Source organism: Oryza sativa, chromosome 4 (genome assembly GCF_034140825.1).
Source record: "Oryza sativa Japonica Group chromosome 4, ASM3414082v1".
Lineage (NCBI taxonomy): Eukaryota > Viridiplantae > Streptophyta > Magnoliopsida > Poales > Poaceae > Oryza > Oryza sativa.
In genome coordinates, this window is record NC_089038.1 from 33,933,829 (window position 1) to 33,954,919 (window position 21,091).

At 45.7% G+C, this 21,091-nt stretch overlaps 5 protein-coding genes across 6 annotated transcripts; 3 read left to right on the top strand and 2 right to left on the bottom strand.

Annotated features, from left to right (window-relative positions):
* The first annotated feature begins 543 nt into the window (after positions 1-543).
* Positions 544-3,097, top strand: LOC4337254 (rust resistance kinase Lr10). 2 transcript variants are annotated; one of them, XM_015781358.3, is made up of 3 exons: positions 544-711; positions 1,442-1,513; positions 1,611-3,097. In XM_015781358.3, the coding sequence occupies exons 2-3, from the start codon at positions 1,492-1,494 to the stop codon at positions 2,879-2,881; spliced, it is 1,293 nt and encodes a 430-aa protein (XP_015636844.1). In that variant the 5' UTR covers positions 544-711; positions 1,442-1,491; the 3' UTR covers positions 2,882-3,097. The 2 variants fall into 2 exon arrangements, with proteins under 2 accessions (XP_015636844.1, XP_015636845.1); XM_015781359.3 differs by lacking the exon at positions 1,442-1,513.
* A 602-nt stretch (positions 3,098-3,699) lies between these two features.
* On the bottom strand, positions 3,700-5,225 carry LOC107278728 (rust resistance kinase Lr10). The gene is made up of 2 exons (XM_015778880.3): positions 5,159-5,225; positions 3,700-5,070 (listed from the first exon to the last, which is right to left on the bottom strand). The coding sequence occupies exons 1-2, from the start codon at positions 5,193-5,195 to the stop codon at positions 3,812-3,814; spliced, it is 1,296 nt and encodes a 431-aa protein (XP_015634366.1). The 5' UTR covers positions 5,196-5,225; the 3' UTR covers positions 3,700-3,811.
* Positions 5,226-8,878: 3,653 nt separating this feature from the next.
* Positions 8,879-10,179, top strand: LOC107280691 (rust resistance kinase Lr10-like). Its single transcript, XM_015779709.3, has one exon. The coding sequence runs from the start codon at positions 8,922-8,924 to the stop codon at positions 10,104-10,106; it is 1,185 nt and encodes a 394-aa protein (XP_015635195.2). The 5' UTR covers positions 8,879-8,921; the 3' UTR covers positions 10,107-10,179.
* A 794-nt stretch (positions 10,180-10,973) lies between these two features.
* LOC4337256 (uncharacterized) lies at positions 10,974-18,107 on the top strand. The gene is made up of 11 exons (XM_015781238.3): positions 10,974-11,324; positions 12,364-12,454; positions 13,293-13,650; positions 13,765-13,938; positions 14,397-14,601; positions 14,711-14,778; positions 15,273-15,354; positions 15,507-15,543; positions 15,816-15,907; positions 17,213-17,288; positions 17,396-18,107. The coding sequence occupies exons 1-11, from the start codon at positions 11,033-11,035 to the stop codon at positions 17,652-17,654; spliced, it is 1,734 nt and encodes a 577-aa protein (XP_015636724.1). The 5' UTR covers positions 10,974-11,032; the 3' UTR covers positions 17,655-18,107.
* A 775-nt stretch (positions 18,108-18,882) lies between these two features.
* LOC107278681 (ethylene-responsive transcription factor ERF003) lies at positions 18,883-19,795 on the bottom strand. Its single transcript, XM_015779855.3, has 2 exons — positions 19,580-19,795; positions 18,883-19,429 (listed from the first exon to the last, which is right to left on the bottom strand). Exons 1-2 carry the CDS (start codon positions 19,648-19,650, stop codon positions 19,081-19,083), a joined length of 420 nt encoding a protein of 139 aa, XP_015635341.1. The 5' UTR covers positions 19,651-19,795; the 3' UTR covers positions 18,883-19,080.
* Between the last annotated feature and the right edge of the window lie 1,296 nt (positions 19,796-21,091).

A 21,091-nucleotide genomic window follows, 5' to 3' on the forward strand; every position in this document is an offset into this window, starting at 1 on the left:
CGAAAAAAGGCTACCCGATTCGGTCAACCTTAAAAAACTGCAACTCCGGTTCTCTATGGCATATGCTTTCCAAAGATCGACAAAGCCCATCACAATTCGCACGAGAAACATAAGAAGTCAGCTGAAAAGCATCAGTTGAGTTGGACCAGTCCAGCAGAGATAATATAGTATAACGAATCTGAATAATAGTAGTTTTTTCCTACTAATATATTGACGTGCAATCCTTTTACGCGTTCGAAAAAAAAAGAATAATAGTAGTTTATGTTTTATCCTAATTCTAGATTGTATTTTTTTTTGGGAACGGATGGTGTAAACCTGAAGATTCAACGGATTCACAGAGGATGTTCCAATCACAGCTTTTTAGTCTCGACGTTCGAGCAGACGCCGCCTGAAGCATCCGTAGGCGATTTGGTGATTGGCGAGAGCTCCGACTTTCGCCAAAGATTCAGCGTTTGTTATTGTTAGTCAAGAACGGCTGCGCGGTGCGCGCGTACGTGTGCTTTTCCTGATCCACTAATTCTCAGGCCATAGCTGCAGACAGTCAGACATCCTCTGATCCTCTCCATCCAGAGAGGCAAAACGGGGCCTCTTATCATTTTGGATCCTCCATGAGATGAGCTCAATGATTTAGCTGCGAAAAACAGCTCGTCGACATGCAGTAAGAATGAAGAACATCAAGCTCAAGGAAGTTATCTAGATTCTACTAGACAAGTAAGCCTTTTTTTTTTCTCTGTGCCCAGTTGATCTCTTCTTCATTTGGTTTTCATAGTTCAGTTGTGTTGTGATCTTCTTCTGTGTTCCTCAGCTGCAAACCAAGTTCTACTGGTTGTTCTTCTCCTTTTCAGTGGAATCAGACCAAGCCTTTTACGTGTTCTTGAAAAACATCGTTCTGAGTCTTGTAGACACCATAAACAAACACAGTTGACATGTGTTCCTGTCATGCAGGCCACAAGTGATTCTTTTGAGTTCTGAGATGATTTTGTTCATGCATGAAGTCCTTTCTGAAGTTTATTATGGTGAACTAAATATATTTTCTGTAATCCTTAAATTTAAGCACGTGGTGTAGTTCCATCTGTTGGCACATTTGTAAACTTAATTCGTATTTTTTTTTGTCTTCACGCCGGCCGCCGGGCGGCTAAATCCGTACAAAGAATAATCGCCCACACTCACCCACACACACACCCAAAAGAAAAAAAAAAGGCTCCAAAACAAAGCAGAGTTGTTAGTTGTTCCTTTCTTTTCTATGAGGAAATCAAAAGCAAACTAACTGTGCTCAGCTCAGATTAATTCTGAATTAATCAAACTAATGGTGGAACTGGTGAAATGTGAATAGTACAAACTATCAATGTTACCTTACAATCAAGATATATTACTGCTAATTAAAATGTGCAATGATATCTCTGATTTTTATGCTTGTCTGATCTATGCAATGACGTACTAGTACGCAAACTCCAGAGTAAAGACAAGCTCAATTAGAGAACGAATGTGAGCATGTCTACTGCTGTTGCCATAAGTAAGTACCAAGATTAATTAGTACTATCACCATGGCAAAATAAAAGACCAAGATTTTGCTTATCTAACTGTTCGTCTCACCTCACTGGTTTCTTCAGTATCGTCAGTCTCGGCAACCGCGGCTGCAGTAGTGATGCTCGCTCTGATCAAGCGATGCCGCCGCTACAGGAGGAAGATGAAGAAGAAGATGCTAGCTAGGATCGCCCACGAGGCGACCGAACAGCACCGCGAGATGGAAGCCCGCGACGCGGCGGACAGCGTGATGATCGAGATCGGCCCCGTGGAGAAGTTCCTCAACGAGATCCTCAGCGAGAAGCCGATGCGCTTCACCTCCGAGCAGCTGGCGGCGTGCACCGGGAACTACTCGTCGGAGCTCGGCTCCGGCGGGTTCGGCGTGGTCTACAGGGGGGAGCTGCCCAAAGGCCTGCAGGTCGCCGTGAAGGTGCTCAAGGTGTCCATGAACAAGAAGGTCCAGGAGGCGTTCATGGCGGAGATCGGCACCATCGGGAGGACGTACCACGTCCACCTCGTCAGGCTCTACGGCTTCTGCTTCGACGCCGACACCAAGGCGCTGGTCTACGAGTTCTTGGAGAACGGCTCGCTGGAGAAGTACCTCTACGGCGGCGGCGGCGAGGACAGGGGGAAGAAGCTGGAGTGGCGGACGCTGCACGACATCGCCGTCGGCACGGCGAAGGGGATCAGGTACCTCCACGAGGAGTGCCAGCAGCGGATCGTGCACTACGACATCAAGCCGGCGAATATCCTCCTCACCGCCGACTTCACCCCGAAGGTTGCCGACTTCGGGCTGGCGAGGCTGGGCGAGCGGGAGAACACGCACATGTCGCTGACGGGCGGGCGCGGCACGCCCGGGTACGCGGCGCCGGAGCTGTGGATGGCGCTACCGGCGACGGAGAAGTGCGACGTGTACAGCTTCGGGATGGTGCTGTTCGAGGTGCTGGGGCGGCGGCGGAACTACGACCTCGCCGCGCAGGCGGAGAGCCAGGAGTGGTTCCCCAAGTGGGTGTGGGACAGGTACGAGCAGGGGGACATGGAGTGCGTCGTGTCCGCCGCCGGCATCGGGGAAGAGGACAGGGCGAAGGCGGAGATGATGTGCAAGGTGGCGCTGTGGTGCGTGCAGTTCCAGCCGTCGGCGCGGCCGAAGATGAGCAGCGTGGTGCGGATGCTGGAGGGGGAGATGGCCATCGTCCCGCCGGTGAACCCCTTCCACTACGTCATGAGCGGCGGCAGCGGCAGCTCGACGCTGACGAGCAGCAGCACGAACCTGAGCAGCGGGGGCACCACTACAGGAAGCAGCGAGGTGGCGGTCAGCCTTCCTGCCAAAAAGTCCACGGACGTCATGGTTGAATAGTCTAAGTCCAAGTGAAAATGTTGACCCTTCTCCCTTTGTACAACGGTACCAGCGAGACAAAGATTTCGTACATATTTTATCGTCATAATGTTGTTGCAATTATATTTGTTAATAATGTAATTATTTTTTACCTCTGTTTATGAGTTTACTAGTACCGGATTTTGAATCACTTTCTAAAAAAGAATAAAAGAAATGTGTGAATTTTCGTAGGAAAAAGTCTTTGCCTCCCTCAAGGTAATAATTCTTTCCCTCTCTATATATTTATCGATAAATTTTCTCCAAAATATTTATCAGATATAAGTATAGTAAATTATGATTAATTACATTATAACTTGTATGTAATTACAATGTACACGGTAAGTTGTGTGTTAAAATCCCTCGTTACCATGCTATATTTTTGTAAAATAGAGATTGTGGGACCAAATCCCCTCATGTGCGCACACTATGATTTTTGTCTTCCTCGCTTGCATAAGACTTAAAACAGATCTAACAGTTTAAAAATATATGAAAGTTACACATAAGATATACTGTATTTACATGTAAGTTAGTACAATATAATTACACTATGATCACACTGTATTTACATATGTTAAATTTCAGAGAGAAAAATTGTCAACAAATATATAGCAAAATCGATCCTCCTCTACCTCTGATCCTCCCAATGACAGTCAGGGCCCACATGTCTAACCCATCTTCCTCGCTACAGAGTACAGACTGCAGAGTCGAATTGAGTCACACCGAAACGTTTAAAACCAAAATTAGCGGAACAAATACGGCACTATAACAGTCTAACACACTAAAATGTTGTAGACATGCACTTATACACATCAGTAGGTGTACGTCTTTGAACACAACAGCCTTGCTGACAACTCACACCCGTGCTGTGCAAACGTGGAAGAATCAGAAAACGGGAATTCGTTTCCGACACGTCTACCTGCCGGTACGAGCCGACGAACCATCCGATTCCGTGGTGGCGGTAGTGGTGGTCGGCGACGAGCCGGCGGCGCTGTACGGCGCGAGGTGGGCGAACGGGTTGCGCGGCGCGGCGATGTGGTCCTCCCCTTCCAGCATCCGCACGACGTTGCCCATGGACGGCCTGTCCTCCGGCCTGTACTGCACGCACCACAGTGCCACCATGCACACCCTCTCCGCCTTCTCCCTCTCCCTCCCGCCGCCCGCCGCCGCCGCCGTCGCGCGCGCCAGCACGGCCTCCGTCTCGCCGGCCTCGAACCGGTGCCACACCCACCGCGGGTACCACTCCTGGCTGCCGTGCCCGTGCGCGCCGGCCCCGGCGCCGAGCTCCAGGTTCCGCCGCCTCCCGAGCATCTCGAACAGCAGCATCCCGTAGCTGTACACGTCGCACTTGTGCGTCACGGGGAGCGGCATCCACAGCTCCGGCGCCGCGTACCCCGGGGTGCCGCGCGCGCCGGTGATGGTCAGGTGGGTGTCCTCCCTGTCGCACAGCTTGGCGAGCCCGAAGTCGGACACCTTGGGCGCCATCCCGGCGCCGAGGAGCACGTTCTCCGGCTTGATGTCGTAGTGGATGATCCGCTGCGCGCACTCCTCGTGCAGGTACCGCACCGCCTTCGCCGTCCCGACGGCGATCTCGTGGAGCTTCTCGAACCCGATCCTCTCCGCCGCCGGCGACGGCGACGAGTCGAACAGGTAGCGGTCCAGCGAGCCCTTCTCCATGTACTCGTACACGAGCGCCTTCACGTCGGCGTCGAAGCAGAAGCCGTAGAGGCGGACGAGGTTGATGTGGTACGTCCTCCCGATGGTGCCGACCTCCGCCATGAACTGCTCCTCGGCGCGCTTCCCGAGCGTGCTGTTCAGCACCTTGACGGCCACCGGCGCGCCGCTCGGGAACACGCCGCGGTACACCACGCCGAACCCGCCGGAGCCGACCTTGTGGGCGTAGCTCTTGGTGAAGGCGCGCAGCTGCCGCGCGCTGAACCGCACGGGCCGCTCGTTCTGGAGGCCCTCGATGAAGTGGCTCATGCTGCCCATCTCGACGACGTCCGCGTCCGCGCCGCCGATTCCGCCCCGGCTGCTGCTGCTGCCGCCGCCGTTGGCGATGGGCGTGTGATGGTCACGACTGCTACTATACCACATTTTGATGGCGATCTTGGCGCACTTGTAAATCGCAACTATGGTCACGACTGCTACTATACCAGTCGTGATCACCCCAACTGCGATATGTTAATCAAAATTTTGTTACTACAAGCGACATAGATGTAGATAATAGGCGATGCATATGAGTACATCGATCATACTTACTGAGTGCTAAAGCAAGACTTCCATTGGCGATGGCCATGCTGATGAACTACCAGGAGGGGTTAGCTACAGTGTGCAAGGAGTGTTGGCTACTTGGCTTATGAAGTGTCTTCCTGCCTTGTGAGTTGTGAGGATATTTTTATTGGTTCATTTTGTTTGCAGCTAGCTGATTTGACTGTTTCTGTGTGCCACTGTCAACTGTGCTAGTGTGAGAGAAAACAATGTTTCTGCACTCTTCATGCTTACGCGATGAACACAAAGATTTGATAAATTCAATAAACTAAAATTAGAAGAAGGAATACTATGTATCCTGTTTGATTGGTGTTGACTAAACTAGTTCCCCTTCCTTTCTCACCAAGTAAACTATTTTAATGATTTTTTAAAAGAACCGTATAAATACCATGAGGCTTCATTTTTTTTAAACACAGTACAAACGCAGACACTTATAGAAAAAATTACAAAGTTGTAACCCTAGGAGTAGGAGCAGAGCCGGTTCTATGCAAGAAAAAATAGTGAGACCATACAGTATTACCATGTACATATAGTCGTGATCACACCAACTGCGAGATGTTAATCAAAATTTTGTTACTATGAGCGATATAGATGTAGATAATAGGCGATGCATATGAGTACATCGATCATACTTACTGATTGCTAAAGCAAGACTTCCATTGGTGAGGGCCATGCTGATGAACTACTAGGAGTGGTTAACTGCAGTGTGCAAGGAGTGTTGGCTTATTAAGGCTTCTGGGGAGATAGGGGAGATTGAGTCTCGTTTTCCGTGCGCATGTTTTTCAAACTACTAAACGATGTATTTTTTGCAAAAAATTTATATAAGAAAGTTATTTTAAAAAATCATATTAATCCATTTTTGAAATTTAAAATAGTTAATACTCAATTAATCATGAGCTAATGGCTCACCCCGTTTTGCGTGCCTTCCTACCTTGTGAGTTGTGAGGATATTTTTATTGGTCATTTTGTTTGCAGCTAGCTGATTTGACTGTTTCTGTGTGCCAGTGTCAACTGTGCGAGTGTGAGAGAAAACAATGTTTCTGCACTCTTCACGCTTACGCGATGAACACAAAAGAATTTGATAAAGTCAATAAACTAAAATTAGAAGGGGAATACTATGTATCTTGTTTGATTGGTGTTGACTAAACTACAGCTTCCCCCTACAACTGATTATGCTTCCATTTTCCCCTTCCTTTCTCACCAAGTAAACTATTTTAATGATTTTTAAACAATGGTTTGTTAAAACCATACCACCCTATATTTACAAAATTTGAGATATGCCATCCATATCTTAATTACATGTAGGACCTACATGAGTCAATGACATGTGGGTCAGGGTGACATATCATAAATTTTGCAAAATTTGTATGGCATGGTTTAAATTGTCCCTTTAAACAAACTGTATAAGATGTCATGAGGTTTCATTTTTTTAACATGGTACAAACGTAGACGTTCATAGAAAATAACCACAAAATTGTAACCCTAGGAGCAGGGCCAGTCCTAAATTTTTGGAGGCCCAATGTGAAAAAATATAGAAGCCCTACAATATTAGTGTGTGTGTATATAGATGTACGAGGACAAAATTAACTTTATTTTATTATATGGAAGTCCCGTGAGTTCACATACGCTCGAAGTGACCGAGATCAACAGAACATTCATACACCCCAACTGCGAGATGTTAATCAAAATTACAAAAAAAAATTAAAGAGTTAATACAACTGTGAGCACCATAGATAAGCTAATTATCGATGAACATATAAGTTGTACTCCCTCCTTTTTTTAATAGATGACGCCGTTAACTTTTTCTCACATGTTTGACTATTCGTCTTATTCAAAAAATTTACGTAATTATAATTTATTTTGTTATGAGTTGTTTTATCACTCATAGTACTTTAAGTGTGATTTATATCTTATACATTTGCATAAAATTTTTGAATAAGATGAATGGTCAAACATGTGAGAAAAAGTCAACGGCATTATCTATTAAAAAACGGAGGTAGTATGGATTATACTTACTGATCGCTAAAACAAGAATTCCTGGTGACCTGGTCTGACCGCCATATTGATCAGTTAGGACTGGATAGCTTCAGTGCAAAGAGGGATGGATTATTGGCTTGCTGTGCCTGTGACGTTTTTTTAGTTCATTTAATCTGCTTTCATGCTTGTCATTTTTGGACATTTATTTATCACGTTTGTCAACTTTTACATATATAGTTCTTCCAAGTGTGCAACGAATGGTTCATTCGGAGAGAAAACAAATAGTTTCTGCACCCTTCACACTCGGACGATAAATAAGGGGCTGCTTGGTTGGCGGCTTGGAATGCCACGCCACGGCGTGGCTCGCCACAGGAGTGTGGCGGACGTTTCGTCCGCCTCAGAAAACACTGTAGCGTGGCGAAAATACTGTAGCTATGGCATTCAATGGCTGGGATCCAAACACACCCTTAAGAATATGAGCAAGTCAATGGAACTGAAACTTAAGAGAGGAACTTAGCTTGGTACGATGATAGCGTCCGCTGCGATGCATGGAACAGCGTGTATTGGTTCTAAAAAAAAAAAAGAACAGCGTGTATTTGTATGTCGACTTCCATTTTCCTCTTCTTCCCTCTCAGAATAAACAGTTTTATTGCTTCTTACATCACCGGCAATGGCGTTGATCAACTGAAAAGTTTACCATGTCAATCAGAATTCGCCCTCCTTGTGAATTGAAAATTTTCAACTTGTGTCACAAGTGGTTCTGTTACATGAACAGACAGATACCGTCATACCAAGTTACCAACTCGTATAGTGACATTTTGATGGGCCGCATTCAAAGCCTCAACCTTTTGTGGGGCCAAGAGCCCATTAATATGCTAGCAATTTCTCTAGGAAACATGTTTATTTACAGTACCTGTAGTACAAGATGACACGTTGAGTACTCCCTCCGTTTTAAAATGTTTGACACCGTTGACTTTTTATTACGTGTTTGACCATTCGTCTTATTCAAAAAATTTAAGTAATTATTTATTCTTTTCATATCATTTGATTCATTGTTAAATATACTTTCATGTACACATATAGTCTTACATATTTCACAAATTATTTTGAATAAGACGAACGGTCAAACATGTGCTGAAAAGTCAACGGTGTCAAACATTTTGAAACGGAGTAATATTTGAGTGTCTGCACTCCATTAACGTTCCCGTTCAAACATGACATCATACATGCACTTGCTGTCATAAACTTGATAGACTCAGCCGCTTCCTTTGGATTGACTGATAAAATTTTCAACTCCTATTACTTGCTGATCCTGCTGGTGTTCTGTAAAATAATATTGCACTGCGTGTTCTGCGTACACACGTACTCTAAAGTTTGAACGACGTGTAACGGCATATGCATATGTTAATGATCCTAAGCAGTACGCGTAAGCATTTTTTACTTGGTAGTTTAGAGTATGTGCCAAGTTTCTGTAAATTCTCCCTGCGATACCGACCCTGATAATCACCTTTATCCGTACAGACGCAGGGACAGGTCAAACGAACTGCGAAATTGTTCCGTGAACTTAACTGATAATTCAAGTTTCAAGTTTCAAGCCAAGAAATGAAGTACACCTCTCTTGCTCTAGGTAAGCATCATTCATGTGATCGTCTCGTGTGCTTGACTTGGTTTTTTTTCTCGTTTTAATTTCGTTTAATTTCTAATGGAAATTTTGTGCACACATGTAGCTGGGATTATCATCGGTGGCATTGCCGCCATCCTGGTCTTGAAGTTCATCATGAGATGCGTGGAGGCCAAGCACGCCGAACGCGCGAGGCGGCGGGAGGAGGAGGCAGTGCCAGTGTCGCCGCCGGCGAGCGGCACGTACAGCAGCGTGGACGTCCGCGTCGAGATGGGGTCGGTGGACCGCTTCCTGGACGACATCCTCCGGGAGAAGCCGGCGCGGTTCACGCCGGAGAACCTCCGCGAGTTCACGGGGGACTACGCGGAGCGGCTCGGCGCCGGCGGCTTCGGCGTGGTGTACCGCGGCAGGTTCCCCGGCGGCGTGCAGGTGGCCGTCAAGATCCTGCACCGCACGCTGGACCGCCGCGCCGAGGAGCAGTTCATGGCGGAGGTCGCCACCGCGGGGCGCACCTACCACATCAACCTCGTCCGCCTCTACGGCTTCTGCTTCGACGCCACCACCAAGGCGCTCGTCTACGAGTACCTCGAGAACGGCTCGCTCGACCGCGTCCTGTTCGACGCCGCCGCGGCGGCCGCCCTCGAGTTCGACACGCTGCACGGCATCGTCGTCGGCACGGCGCGCGGGGTGAGGTACCTGCACGAGGAGTGCCAGCACCGGATCATCCACTACGACATCAAGCCGGGGAACGTGCTGCTCGCCGGCGACTACGCGCCCAAGGTGGCCGACTTCGGGCTCGCCAAGCTCTGCAGCCGCGACAACACCCACCTGACGATGACCGGCGCGCGGGGCACGCCGGGGTACGCGGCGCCGGAGCTGTGGCTGCCGCTGCCGGTGACGCACAAGTGCGACGTGTACAGCTTCGGCATGCTGGTGTTCGAGATCCTCGGGCGGCGGCGCAACCTCGACACCCAGCGCCCGGCGGAGAGCCAGGAGTGGTACCCCAGGTGGGCGTGGCAGAGGTTCGACCAGGGCCGGTTCGGCGAGGTCATGGCGGCGTCGGGGATCCGGAGCAAGGACGGCGAGAAGGCGGAGAGGATGTGCAAGGTGGCGCTCTGGTGCATACAGTACCAGCCGGAGGCGAGGCCGTCGATGAGCAGCGTCGTCAGGATGCTCGAAGGGGAGGAGCAGATCGCGCGGCCCGTCAACCCGTTCGCGTACATGGCGACCATGGACGCGATCTCCAGCTCCAGCTCCGGCGGCGGCGGCGTCAGCACCGCCACCTCCGCCTCCGCCTCCGGCGACTCGGCGCAATCGACTCGACATGACATCTGCCATTGACATATGCTTGGGACAAACGTGCATGTGTACCCATTTTCGTGTAGTACATTTGGATGAGCTGCTTGGAACTTTGAATAGTATGTAAACTGATAGGCCTCGGTTAGAATTTAATATGCTTGAAAAATTGCAGTTTAAGGAAATTTCATTCAAAAATTTAAAAATTTTAAATCGCACGTACATTTTACCATGGCGAGATCCCTCTGCTTTTGAACTCTCAAAATCAAACATCAGGTCAGCTGGTGGCCTGGTAATGTAACTCGATTATTATTGGGCCATTCGGCCCAGCATTAAAATGATGTGAAGAACAGCCCAGCCCAGCACACAGAATGCGTCTTCGTCGATGGGTGGCGTACCTAACATCGACGGCGGATAAAGCGTAATCGACGGCGTAAGGCGGCGGGAGGGGAACATTTTCCAGCCGCCACTCTCCCCCCGAGAGAAGACATTCCTTCACCCACCTACCCAAACACGCCGCCGGCCCTGACCCAATGCGTGCGGGCCCAGGCCTATCCACTGGATCAACGGGCCCACATTTCATCGGCTACCTCACGTTGTACATCTGGAATCTGGAGCTTATTACCAAAAAACCTCGTGTACCCAACACGTCAGAATTGTGACCCATACGAGTCACAGACAACTGGGCCCCAATGCCTATCCGGACCCACCGCACAGATACAGTTAAATCATCTTCTGTTGATGAAAGATTAGCAGCGGAAAGTCGCATCGAAACTGAGGCGGCGATTGGATTGTATGTGTCACTGCAGGTGGGCCCGTGCACGCGAAGTACAAGGGGGTGTCCCGCTTGTCATAGGATGCTGCACACGCACGCTCCCGCATAAAGCGGTGGACTTAGCAGTTACAGTAGTTATTCCCCCTTCCCAAAAATCGCCTCAGATTTTCTGGTTCGAAATCCTCTACCCCCTCCCATGGCGTCCCTCTTCAGGGCTCGCCGCCGGCGATCGCCGGAGGACGACGGCGAGGGGGAGGACGGATCCGCGTCCGGGCGGGTCACCCGCCGCCGCCTGTCGCCGGAGGAGGGCGCGCTGTCGCTGGCCGAGGCGTCGGCGTCGGTGGCCGCGGCGGGGGCGGGGGCGGAGAGTAGCCCCGGGTGGCTCTCCAGCATCGTGTCCGGAGCGAGGAGGGTGATCTCCTCGGTGTTGTTCTCCTCTCCCGAGGAGGCCGCCTCAGGGGAGGAGGAGGAGGACGACGACGAGGAAGGTACTCCTTGAGCGCCGTGGAGTAGCCACGCTGTTCCTCATTTCAGATTTCTGTTTGTCACTCTCTCCTTGCTTGCTTCACTGAACTGTTTCGTCTACTTGACCGCCCGAGTTGTGCCGCTGCGGTTACTTGCGCTGTTGGGTGCTAATTACGTCTTCGCTGCAAAGCTAGGGTTTCGGCTTGCTTGCTCTAATTAGAGTAGAAGTAGTGGAATTTTGATAATTCGGGGTCAGTAGCAGAGAGAGAGTGTGCGCTGACGGTTTTTTCCCTTAGTAGACTGTGGTTGGGTAAGAATTTTGCGGTTTTGCCACATTAGGTGGAATTGGGGATAAGCTTGGTTTGACTCCAATTACACAGTCCTAGTGTTGTGGAATTAGAATTTGAAGTTTACAATGTGGAGTGCTCCGGCTGCTGTATTCATCAATCGATGCTTCAGCAGCATCACACTTCCATTTGGTATGCTTGCGAAGATACCATCATTGATTCATCAACACAAAATTAAAGGCATGTATTTGGTTAGCTGCCACCATCCTAAGGTTTATAATGTCCTGAAAATTATGATACGAGGTGCAGAGGGCTTAATTTAGATCTGGCATGGTTGTTTTCAGAATCAACCTCATTTGGGAACCACAGTTACTTGCATGAACATCGAGTTAGGATGACATGGTGCATATTATTGGAATTCAGAAAATAATTGAGCCATCTTTTGTCACATATGCTAGATATTTCCAGAATGTAGAATAGTTGAGCTATTTGTTATTGACCTGTTAGTTCTATTGTGGTTTGAGAAGGTGCTCGATCTTTAGCTTTGTAATGGTGGACAGCACTTTTAATTGACCTTAGACCATTTTAGAGGGATGCACTGCAGACTAATCAGTGTTTTGTACTTTTGCATATGAAGGAACAGTGTTTCCAATTCTGTTGAGCCATTTTACCTTTCGTAAACTGTTCGCTCACACAACTACATTGTGCTGCCCACATTCAGATGAACTATTTTTGGGATGGTTTATGAGTGCGTTCATTTGTAATACCTGTGCAGATGAAACAGAAGACAATCATGGAGCAATAGTTTCATACAATGAGTCAAAGCTTGCCATTGAGGAAATGGTTATGAAGGAGACATTCTCAAGGTAACTGTAATGCTATTGTTCTTTACATGTGTGCTTAGATGTATATTTTTTTCCCTGGACAACTGCTAACGATTAAATTTAACAGTAAAGAAATCTAGTTTATTTCTCATTTACAAAACAGTTCTGATAATACAAGCATAGGTGCATATGGCCTAAGTTGGAGCTACTCTTCTTTTGATTTTTTGTACTATGAATTCTATAGGGTACTATGAATTAAAAGGGTAAAACTATTCAAATTTGAGTTGGAGAAGGAATCAAAGTCATGATATTATTGCAACTGGATAAGATAGACACTCTGTAGCAGTAGGATGAGGAAAATTGCACTTCAAAGTACTAAGCATGCAATTCTGCCTGTGGTGTGTGCTGCCGAGATACTGAGAATTTTATGTTGAATAGATCCATACATATTCTACGTTTTCTTAAACAGAGTAAATTTCACAGAACTGCAATTATTTTGTCAGAACTATCACTTTGCTACAACTTTAACTGCTATATCACAAAACCGCAATCATACCAAACAACTTTATCACAAAGCAGCAACACCCTTATGTGTGTATGACATGTGGGCCTGACTTACCAGCATGAATATTGCATGGGTGTGACAGGTGGGCCAAAAACTTGTCGGACAAATAAAGTTGCAGCTTTCTGATAAAATCCTTTATTATAGTTGCAGTTCTCTGAAATGCCTAGCTAAAGGTGCACATGGTTGCATGAGTATTGCATGTTACAGTAAACTGATAATTTTGGCAAAATAGTTGTAGTTATCTGAAATTTACTCTAAATAAAATCCTTATAACCTATTACTTTCCTTCTCAATTATTCATGTTTATTTTTATAGGGATGAATGTGATAAAATGGTAAAGCTCATACAGTCACGAGTTACAGATGCTGCACTTCCTGAAGCACCTGAGTATGGAACGCCGAAAGAAATTCCAACCAGGAATACTGTTGTTGGAAATGATTTCACGGGAGCTTGGCGTTCCTTGAGTCGCCACAGAAATGGCACTGAACCAGTTCCATTCTCTAGTATTGGATCTGGTAGCTTTTCTCCTGGTTCTCCTCTCCATGCATCGCCCGAGCTATTAAGCGCAGCAGTTATGGAAGCAAAGAAATGGTTAGAAGAGAAAAGGCAGGGATTAGGTTCAAAGCCTGAAGACCATGGACCTTGCACATTAAACACTGATATGCTTAACTCTGTTAGTATTAATGTGTTTTCATTCTCATCTTTATAGCCATCAATCTTTATGTGCTTGTCACAGCAATATTTGGTTCCTTTGTTGACTTACCTTTATGAGTTTTCATTTTTGCAGGGGTTTGAATCTGACATGGGTTCTCCAGTTGATTTAGCAAAATCATACATGCAGTCATTGCCTCCTTGGCAATCTCCATTCTTAGGTAGCCAGAAGTTTAAAACACCACCCTCTGCTGGGTTACATATGTATGATTATGAAGGGAAGTCCAAATATTCTCTCCCCTCATCAAAGGTAATGCAAAGGTTAAAAAGCATTGGCAATTTAATTCTAGGTCCTTGATGTAAATGTGGGATGCATGATTGTCTTTGATTATTATATGTTGATTGATGCTTAGTTTCAGATAATGTCATTTGGTTCGGAGCTTGATGAACTTCAGTTTTTTTTGGATATACTGTATCCCTTTTAGGTTTTTAGGAAATACTGTAAATATTGCTACATTGGCTGTCTTGATTCATATTCTGGAGTCTTGAGCTACTGTAGAATACGAGGTATTGAGAAAATGCTACTGGTCATGTATCATATATACTGCAGATATTTATAAAATTTCGGAACGGAATAAAATTAACTGAAAGTTAATGAATTTTTGGGGTGGCATGCCGCAGGCTTTTCTTTTATTAGTTAGTACCTACATGGTTATGTCAACTAAAATTGCATTTTCACTTCATAATTATATGCTTTACCTTTTGAAGGTCACCACCAAGGAAGAATATCTTTCCAATTTTTGGGAAAATTTGGAGGAATCTCGTAGGTCTCGCCTGGGATCATCTGGAAGTTCTCCAGATGCTTCTAAAGTCAGGCAGTATGGTTCTACTTCCAGATTGTTTGAGAATGATACATCTATATTCTCATCGGGTACTGATAAGAAAGTTGACAAACCTGAGCAAAATAATAAAGGTGAGACTAATTTACTCACCTGAACTTTCCTTGACATGAATATTATGGATCATTTCTCATTCTTAGAAATTTTTGGCTTTGAAAAAATAATTTATTTCATATATTTTAGGTTCTGATAAGGTTGCAGGAGCAGAACCGGCTAATGGGCACTCCTCACCTATCACTGATAAAAATCATGTGAGTCATGGTAGTTTTTGTATTTATACATTTGACTAAGTTTGATATTGCTTATTGCTTCTGTTGTATGTTTTGCGAAAATTACTTTGACTTTCACCAGTTTGTGATATAAAATTGTTTGGCTGCCCTTCACGATGATGGGTCATTTACTCACCTGAACTTTGTAGAACTTCAAATATCTATGGAAGTAATTTAGATATATTGGAAAGAATGCTGCTATACGTACAAAAGGTTCTTACGAAACTCACAAACATAGTTCTCAACCGTTTGATTTAGCTAGATGGAAGTAATAGGAAAACTAGATATACTCATAGCATGCCATGTCAGCGTTTGTAAGAGTTTGGTAAAGAAAAAAAAAAGTATGTATAGCATTATCTTATTGGACATTCTTATCTGTTTGTAAATATGAGTTCAAAATATTGCTCTATAGTATGTTTTAAATATCACAAGTATCATTTCTTTATTTACCGGTGCAATTTTTCATCAATCTTAAGGTGTTTGTTGATCCTGTGGACCCTGCAAATGACATAGGGAATGTTGTCAAAGAATGCAATGCTGCATCCAAAGTTCATATAGGTAGACTCTCCTTTTCCTTCACTATTTGTTTGTGTTCTTTGATGATAAAAAATATTGTCAGCTATTTGACTTGTATAATTTTTGTATATGACTTAAATCAAAATTTACGCATATCCTGGACTAATTTACATGGGTTGTTGTTTATGGTGCAGAGGAGATATCACAGGGGAACCAAATATCTTCCACAAGGTCAGCTTTTGCATTGAAAATGACTAACATTTGCTGCACTTGCAACATCTAGTTGTAAGCTTTGTGATTACATCACCAGCACAAATTGCTCTCAATATGTGCTGCGTTTCATTCTTAACCCTTATGTAGCCTGAACTTTTTTTTTTTTTTGAAATTGAACTTGTTTTTTTTGGGTCCTATGGAGATATTTTCTGTATGTTCATTTTGTCATTGAACACATGTTTCTTCAAATAGCCGGTTCCTCAAAGAAGATATTTGCTGTCTTGTCTCAGTGTTACAAAGGATGCTGACCGTGATGGGGATGTTAAAGCTCCTGTTGCAGAACCGGAAATTCACATGGAGTCAGATATAAACTCAGCGTCAGGTTTGTGTGGTGTCCCTTTTCTGACATTAATTTTGCCATGGTTTGTGTGTTATTTCACTCGTGTGCCTATGCATTTTATTCTTTTTGTTGAATCAGCTTGATTTTTCTTAACTCTGAACTTCCAATAAAATCTCTGTTGTTGCATGATCTGATGTAGTTGGAGAAGTTCCTTTTACTCTTGTTACTCCTTTGTTGTTTGAATCATGTTCGTCTGCTCCACTGCAATAATTTTGTAACTTATAGAGACCAAGCTGATATTGTGTAATTTGTTTTATGCCCTGAAAATGATCACAACCCATGATTTTATTAGGTTTTGGAACTCCAAGGTGTTGGATACTAATGGCAACTGTATTTCCTAGTCAGTCACTACATTTTATAAACCACATGTTGTGGGTATAATTTCAGATTTTATTAACTTTTGCGGCAGCAAGGAGCTGCCGATGTAGCGTCCTGGTTTGTAACCTGTAGCTGTCATTTGCCAGTGTGTTCCTGTGTGGTCCAGTTGCATGGGATCATGTTGGTTGGCTTTCGTTGCAACATGTAGCTTATAACTCTTTTCCCAAGCTTAATAAAATTCGTCCGGCATACGCTGGCCCGACGAGATGCAATTAAATTTTGGTCAATCTATCAAGTAGGCGACATATGACTACTGCTCCTACCTAAGGTCGGAAGCTAACAGCTTCCTTTTTAAGGAATAAGGAAGACAAATATTGTAGCTAACTAGTAAACAACGGTTTGGGAAGGACTGGATTTTGCCTAATTAGAGAGAAATCCTACCTAATCAAACAGGCTTGTCTGCAATTATGGTTGATTTGCATAAAAGAAAAGCAGAAAAAAGTGCTATTTGTGGTTAGTACTTCGTCAATTTCGATTGCACAAATGGTTTTGTTCTTCAAGATTTCCATCTGAGTTAAACTGTGGCATAGGTTAGAAAAACAAAATTGCCTGAATAGGTCCAGCAACCGGCCCAAATGACTTACAAGAGCACAGCTATGCTTTTTCTGAAGCTTTGGATGACAGTACAAACTATTGAGCATTGACCCAAGGGTATAATCCTTCAGGTCATATAACACCAAACACTCAGAACTACTGTAAATATGAATGAATTTTGTAACATCTCTTCTTGTTTTTGTTAGTTGAAGGCTTGAAATGTCTTATCTGATTCTATCACTTAAGCTAAAGCAGAAATTGTGCATATGATTCCTCTGTTTCTGACTTGATCTTAGTTTAGATGTTTTTCTCTCTAAGTTGAATGTAGTACCTACTATGCATGCTTATCGTGGTTTATTTTCAAACTTTCTTCAGAGTTGAGAACAAAGGATACAGGTCCCCACATCCATGCGAGCTTAAATGGGTCGACCAAAAAAACTTCTGCCAATGGGTAACATAATGTGCACAAGCCACTTATATTTCAAGTGCAGAAGTTTTTTTTTGTTGTTGTTGTTTTGGACTGACATGTTTGGCATTCGTCTGTTTCCTCTACTGCAGCCTTCGGGATCAATCAAATGCCAACTCGGGGGTAGAATCTTCGGGCAATGATAATCCCAGTTGCACCAACTCGAGCACCGGTGTGCCTCCCACCAATAACGAGGTTAATGATCCTAAAGCTGATGCCGCAGATGGTGATTCTGTGGAGAATGGCACACGATTGAATTCAGAAGAACCTGCGCAGGTAGACCCAAAACCAGCCTACGTTCGGCGAGGACGGAAAAGGGTGGTCCGAGGCACGAGAGGAAGAGCAAAGTAGAAGAGCATCTACTGCACCCACAATTGTTTGTATACCACTAATATTAACGGCCCAAATGGGTGGTATGATAATGATACCTAGGTTAACTAGAGTTAGCATTGATCGGTGGATTTTATCGTGCACCCACTCTTTGTACCCATGTTGTATTATTGTAGGCGTCATACTGACTACGTTTCACGATTTGGATGTGATTACTAGGACTGGTAGATGCCTCCTTTTTTCTTCTCAGTGTAAAACTTATGAGTAGTTTGTGCAGATGGAAGAACAAATGGTTTGTTTGTAGTATTGTTGTAGCAGTAAATGGCTAGCCATCTAGGTGACTAGAGATGTACTACTTCAGTATCATGCAGCGCTGGACGCTGAGGATTCTCGACATGTAACCAGTATTTCGTACTACGGATATTCTATTCATTGTGTGGTAAATGAACTGCGGCTACGGTTTGCATTTTGTAACGTTAATGTTTGTTGGTTCAAGGTCAGGCAGCACGACCATGGTTCACCTTTTCGAGCGAGCGCCGGATCCCAACCTTAGGCAGCATGACAGTTTTTGCTGAATTTTGATAAAAATCTTTGTGTCACATTTACTGTTTCGAATCTGAATTCTTGAAAACCATTTGAAAATTAACTTGAAATCTACTGTCGGTTATCATTGAAAACGTGAACCTGGGGCACGACCACCGCCATCACGGGCACTGTTTGCCCATACTAAATCATCTCCTTAGATGTGTCTAACCGCTGACGCGAGCCATGTTGATAGGAGAGAGGCCTCACCCGTCGCGTTCGTTTGCTATCTTGTTCTGTACATGGCCACTTGTATGGCTCAAAAGCTCCGCTACGTTTTGTGCCTAGCCATTCCCTCTTTAACTCCGTTCATGGCATTTTGCAATCCCCCATTGACATCTCGAAATGGAGCAGACAGTGGAAACGACGGCTCGTCGACGTACCGGGGCTCTAGCACAAAAGATATGCATGCATCGGATCCATCCCATTGCGTCGCGTCGTCACATCTCATCATCCATCTCTCTGGGCGCCGTACCAGAAATTGTAGCCTGGTGACTGAAGGAAGACAGGAGTGCTACTAGTAGTACTATCCAAAGAAGCTAGAAGACGAGAGCCCGACCCAACTTCACATCATGAACCAAATCAGGAGGCCTTATCCTGAAAGATTCTTGGTCCCCTTCCCCTGTTTGCAAACACATCGCGATCCCAGGGAGATGTCCTGGCTAGCTGCATGCACACTCTGCAATGCTCGTCCATTACCTTGTTCCATTGACACCTACTAATTGCCAACGCAATGTGCCTAACGAGACGGCACAGAAGTAGCTAGCACAAGGTTTTTTATATACTATACGTCTATACTCTAGTAATTTAAGTTTTAAGTTACACTGCGGTTGTTGGCCGGCTAGGCTTTTGCTAATTAAGCAGATCAGGGCTGGACGATCTCTATGGAGCCGTAGAACGTGAGCTCCTGGATCATCTCCTCGACGTACTCGTCGCCGTCGTCGACGCCCATCGCCGCCGCCGCCGCAGCAGCATCGTCGTTGTCCTGGCCAGCGACGGCGCCCTGTTGCGCCTGCGCTGATGACCCCGCGCCGCAGCATTTCTCCAGCCGCGCGCGCAGGGTCGGGGAGAGGCAGCTGCGGGCGTTGCCGCCGCTGCTGCTGAGAGGGAAGTTGGTGCGCGCCGCTGGGCCGCTCATCAGCCTCGCCGCCTCGTCGTACGCCCTCGCCGCGTCCTCCGCCGTCCCGTACGTCCCCAGCCATATCCTCGTCTTCCTGCACACACACACACACAAACGTCGTACAAACACACGGTACATGCATATGTACCAGTCAGAACACACATCGTCAGCGTAGTACACGTACATCTCCGTATGATGCATGTTAGTTCATGGCAGAAAAAGGGAGATTGAATGATGATCGTACAGGAGAGGGTGGCGGATCTCGGCGACCCAGGAGCCCCAGTGCCTCTGCCTGACACCTTTGTACTTCGTCATCCTTTGGCACACGCACGCACAATGCCGGCCTCGATCGATCGATCACTTTGCAGGTATCAGGTGCTGCACCTGCAGGTACGCTTTATATACTGTGCCAGAGGACGGGAGGGCTGCAAGAGATAGCAAGGTTTTGGACGGCTGGATGGGATGGATGCTGCCGCTATACTTCTCGGGATGATATACGCACCAACACCATGGCCACGTGAGACTCATCTCACGTACAAACAGTCAAACATCAACGAGGAGGATTACTTGGTTCTTGCAGATAGGAGAGTATTAAGGAGGTAGCACTCACCGCCTCACCGGACACCGGGGGATAATTGGGGTTGCCCCCACGCGCGCGCGCACGCAATCTATAGATAGATTTTGGTGCGTGCGCGCTTGAGAAATCGGGTAGTACGTGCTGCTGTTCGACGAGGCCGAACGGTCCGCGTGGGTGGGTGCAGAGGAACGTGTCGGCGGGGAATGGAGGCCACGTTGCGTCTGCAGCAGTTTAACCTGTGTGCGTAGGCAGCGTAGCTTCGCAAGGGCGATGGGATTGACCGTTTTGTTTCACTGTCGAACGGGGTAACGACCTGAAATTTGATTTGGGATCTGTTTAGAAAGTTCAAATGCTAAAATGTAGCTGATTAGTAGCTAATTTTCCCGGCTTCGGATTTTCAGTATATTTTCTACATTCTATAGCTATAGATTTTTAGAAACCAAGTAAGAACCTCAACTGTTTTGGGGAGTTAGAGGTTCTAGTGAAAATTGCAGCCGCTAGAAACTCTCCTAAATAGGATCTCGATGGTGCTACATGCCTCCTGTTTTAGTGAAGTGCATGTAAAGTGGCTCTTTTTTTTTACATAAATCATGATGTATAGCGCATATGTGTTTTTATAATCTAAGCATTGTACCCTATATTTTTTTAACCATTTGATCCAACAGAATTACTAAAAAAACATCGGCTAGTTTTTCCCTCTAAAACATTTGAATTTCTGACCGTCGGATTACCTCGAGATTTGTGCGGGTAAAGAATAAAAAACATTCGCTAGCACATGTGGGATCAAAGAGTCAAGCCTGTGACATGCTTCGTGAACACCGGTCCTTCTAGCCTAGGCCACACACGTGTTTTTACCTAGTAGTTATATGTTAGTTATCTATAATTACACTTCAATTATATTATAGTTATATTTGAAAAGGTTTCACCCAAATAATTGTCGAAAATGTTATATAGTTACTCCCTTAATCCAATATGGTCCTAGTACTTCCATCCCTTTATAAACCTTAAGGACTCCGCTCCCTCTCTGTCTCTTGCCCGCCCTCTCATACATAATCTATGTACCACTACCAACATTCATGGCCTAATTTTGCCGACACCCTCTCAAGAGTAAAGACCCACTGACTACCGTGCTTCCCTACCTGCTCCCCTCCTGCGATCGTCCATTGCGTTCCTCATTCA

Bases quoted from the DNA above. Each gene is read 5' to 3' on its own strand.
- LOC4337254 (XM_015781358.3), top strand. From the start codon at position 1,492: ATGTCTACTGCTGTTGCCATAA. The intron at 1,514-1,610 runs GTAAGTACCAAG...TGGTTTCTTCAG, and splicing joins GTCTACTGCTGTTGCCATAA to TATCGTCAGTCTCGGCAACC.
- LOC107278728 (XM_015778880.3), bottom strand. From the start codon at position 5,195: ATGGCCATCGCCAATGGAAGTCTTGCTTTAGCACTCA. The intron at 5,071-5,158 runs GTAAGTATGATC...AACATATCGCAG, and splicing joins AAGTCTTGCTTTAGCACTCA to TTGGGGTGATCACGACTGGT.
- LOC107280691 (XM_015779709.3), top strand. From the start codon at position 8,922: ATGAGATGCGTGGAGGCCAAGCACGCCGAACGCGCGAGGCGGCGGGAG.
- LOC4337256 (XM_015781238.3), top strand. From the start codon at position 11,033: ATGGCGTCCCTCTTCAGGGCTCGCCGCCGGCGATCGCCGGAGGACGAC. The intron at 13,651-13,764 runs GTTAGTATTAAT...TCATTTTTGCAG, and splicing joins ACACTGATATGCTTAACTCT to GGGTTTGAATCTGACATGGG. The intron at 15,355-15,506 runs GTAGACTCTCCT...TTTATGGTGCAG, and splicing joins TGCATCCAAAGTTCATATAG to AGGAGATATCACAGGGGAAC.
- LOC107278681 (XM_015779855.3), bottom strand. From the start codon at position 19,650: ATGACGAAGTACAAAGGTGTCAGGCAGAGGCACTGGGGCTCCTGGGTC. The intron at 19,430-19,579 runs GTACGATCATCA...GTGTGTGTGCAG, and splicing joins GAGATCCGCCACCCTCTCCT to GAAGACGAGGATATGGCTGG.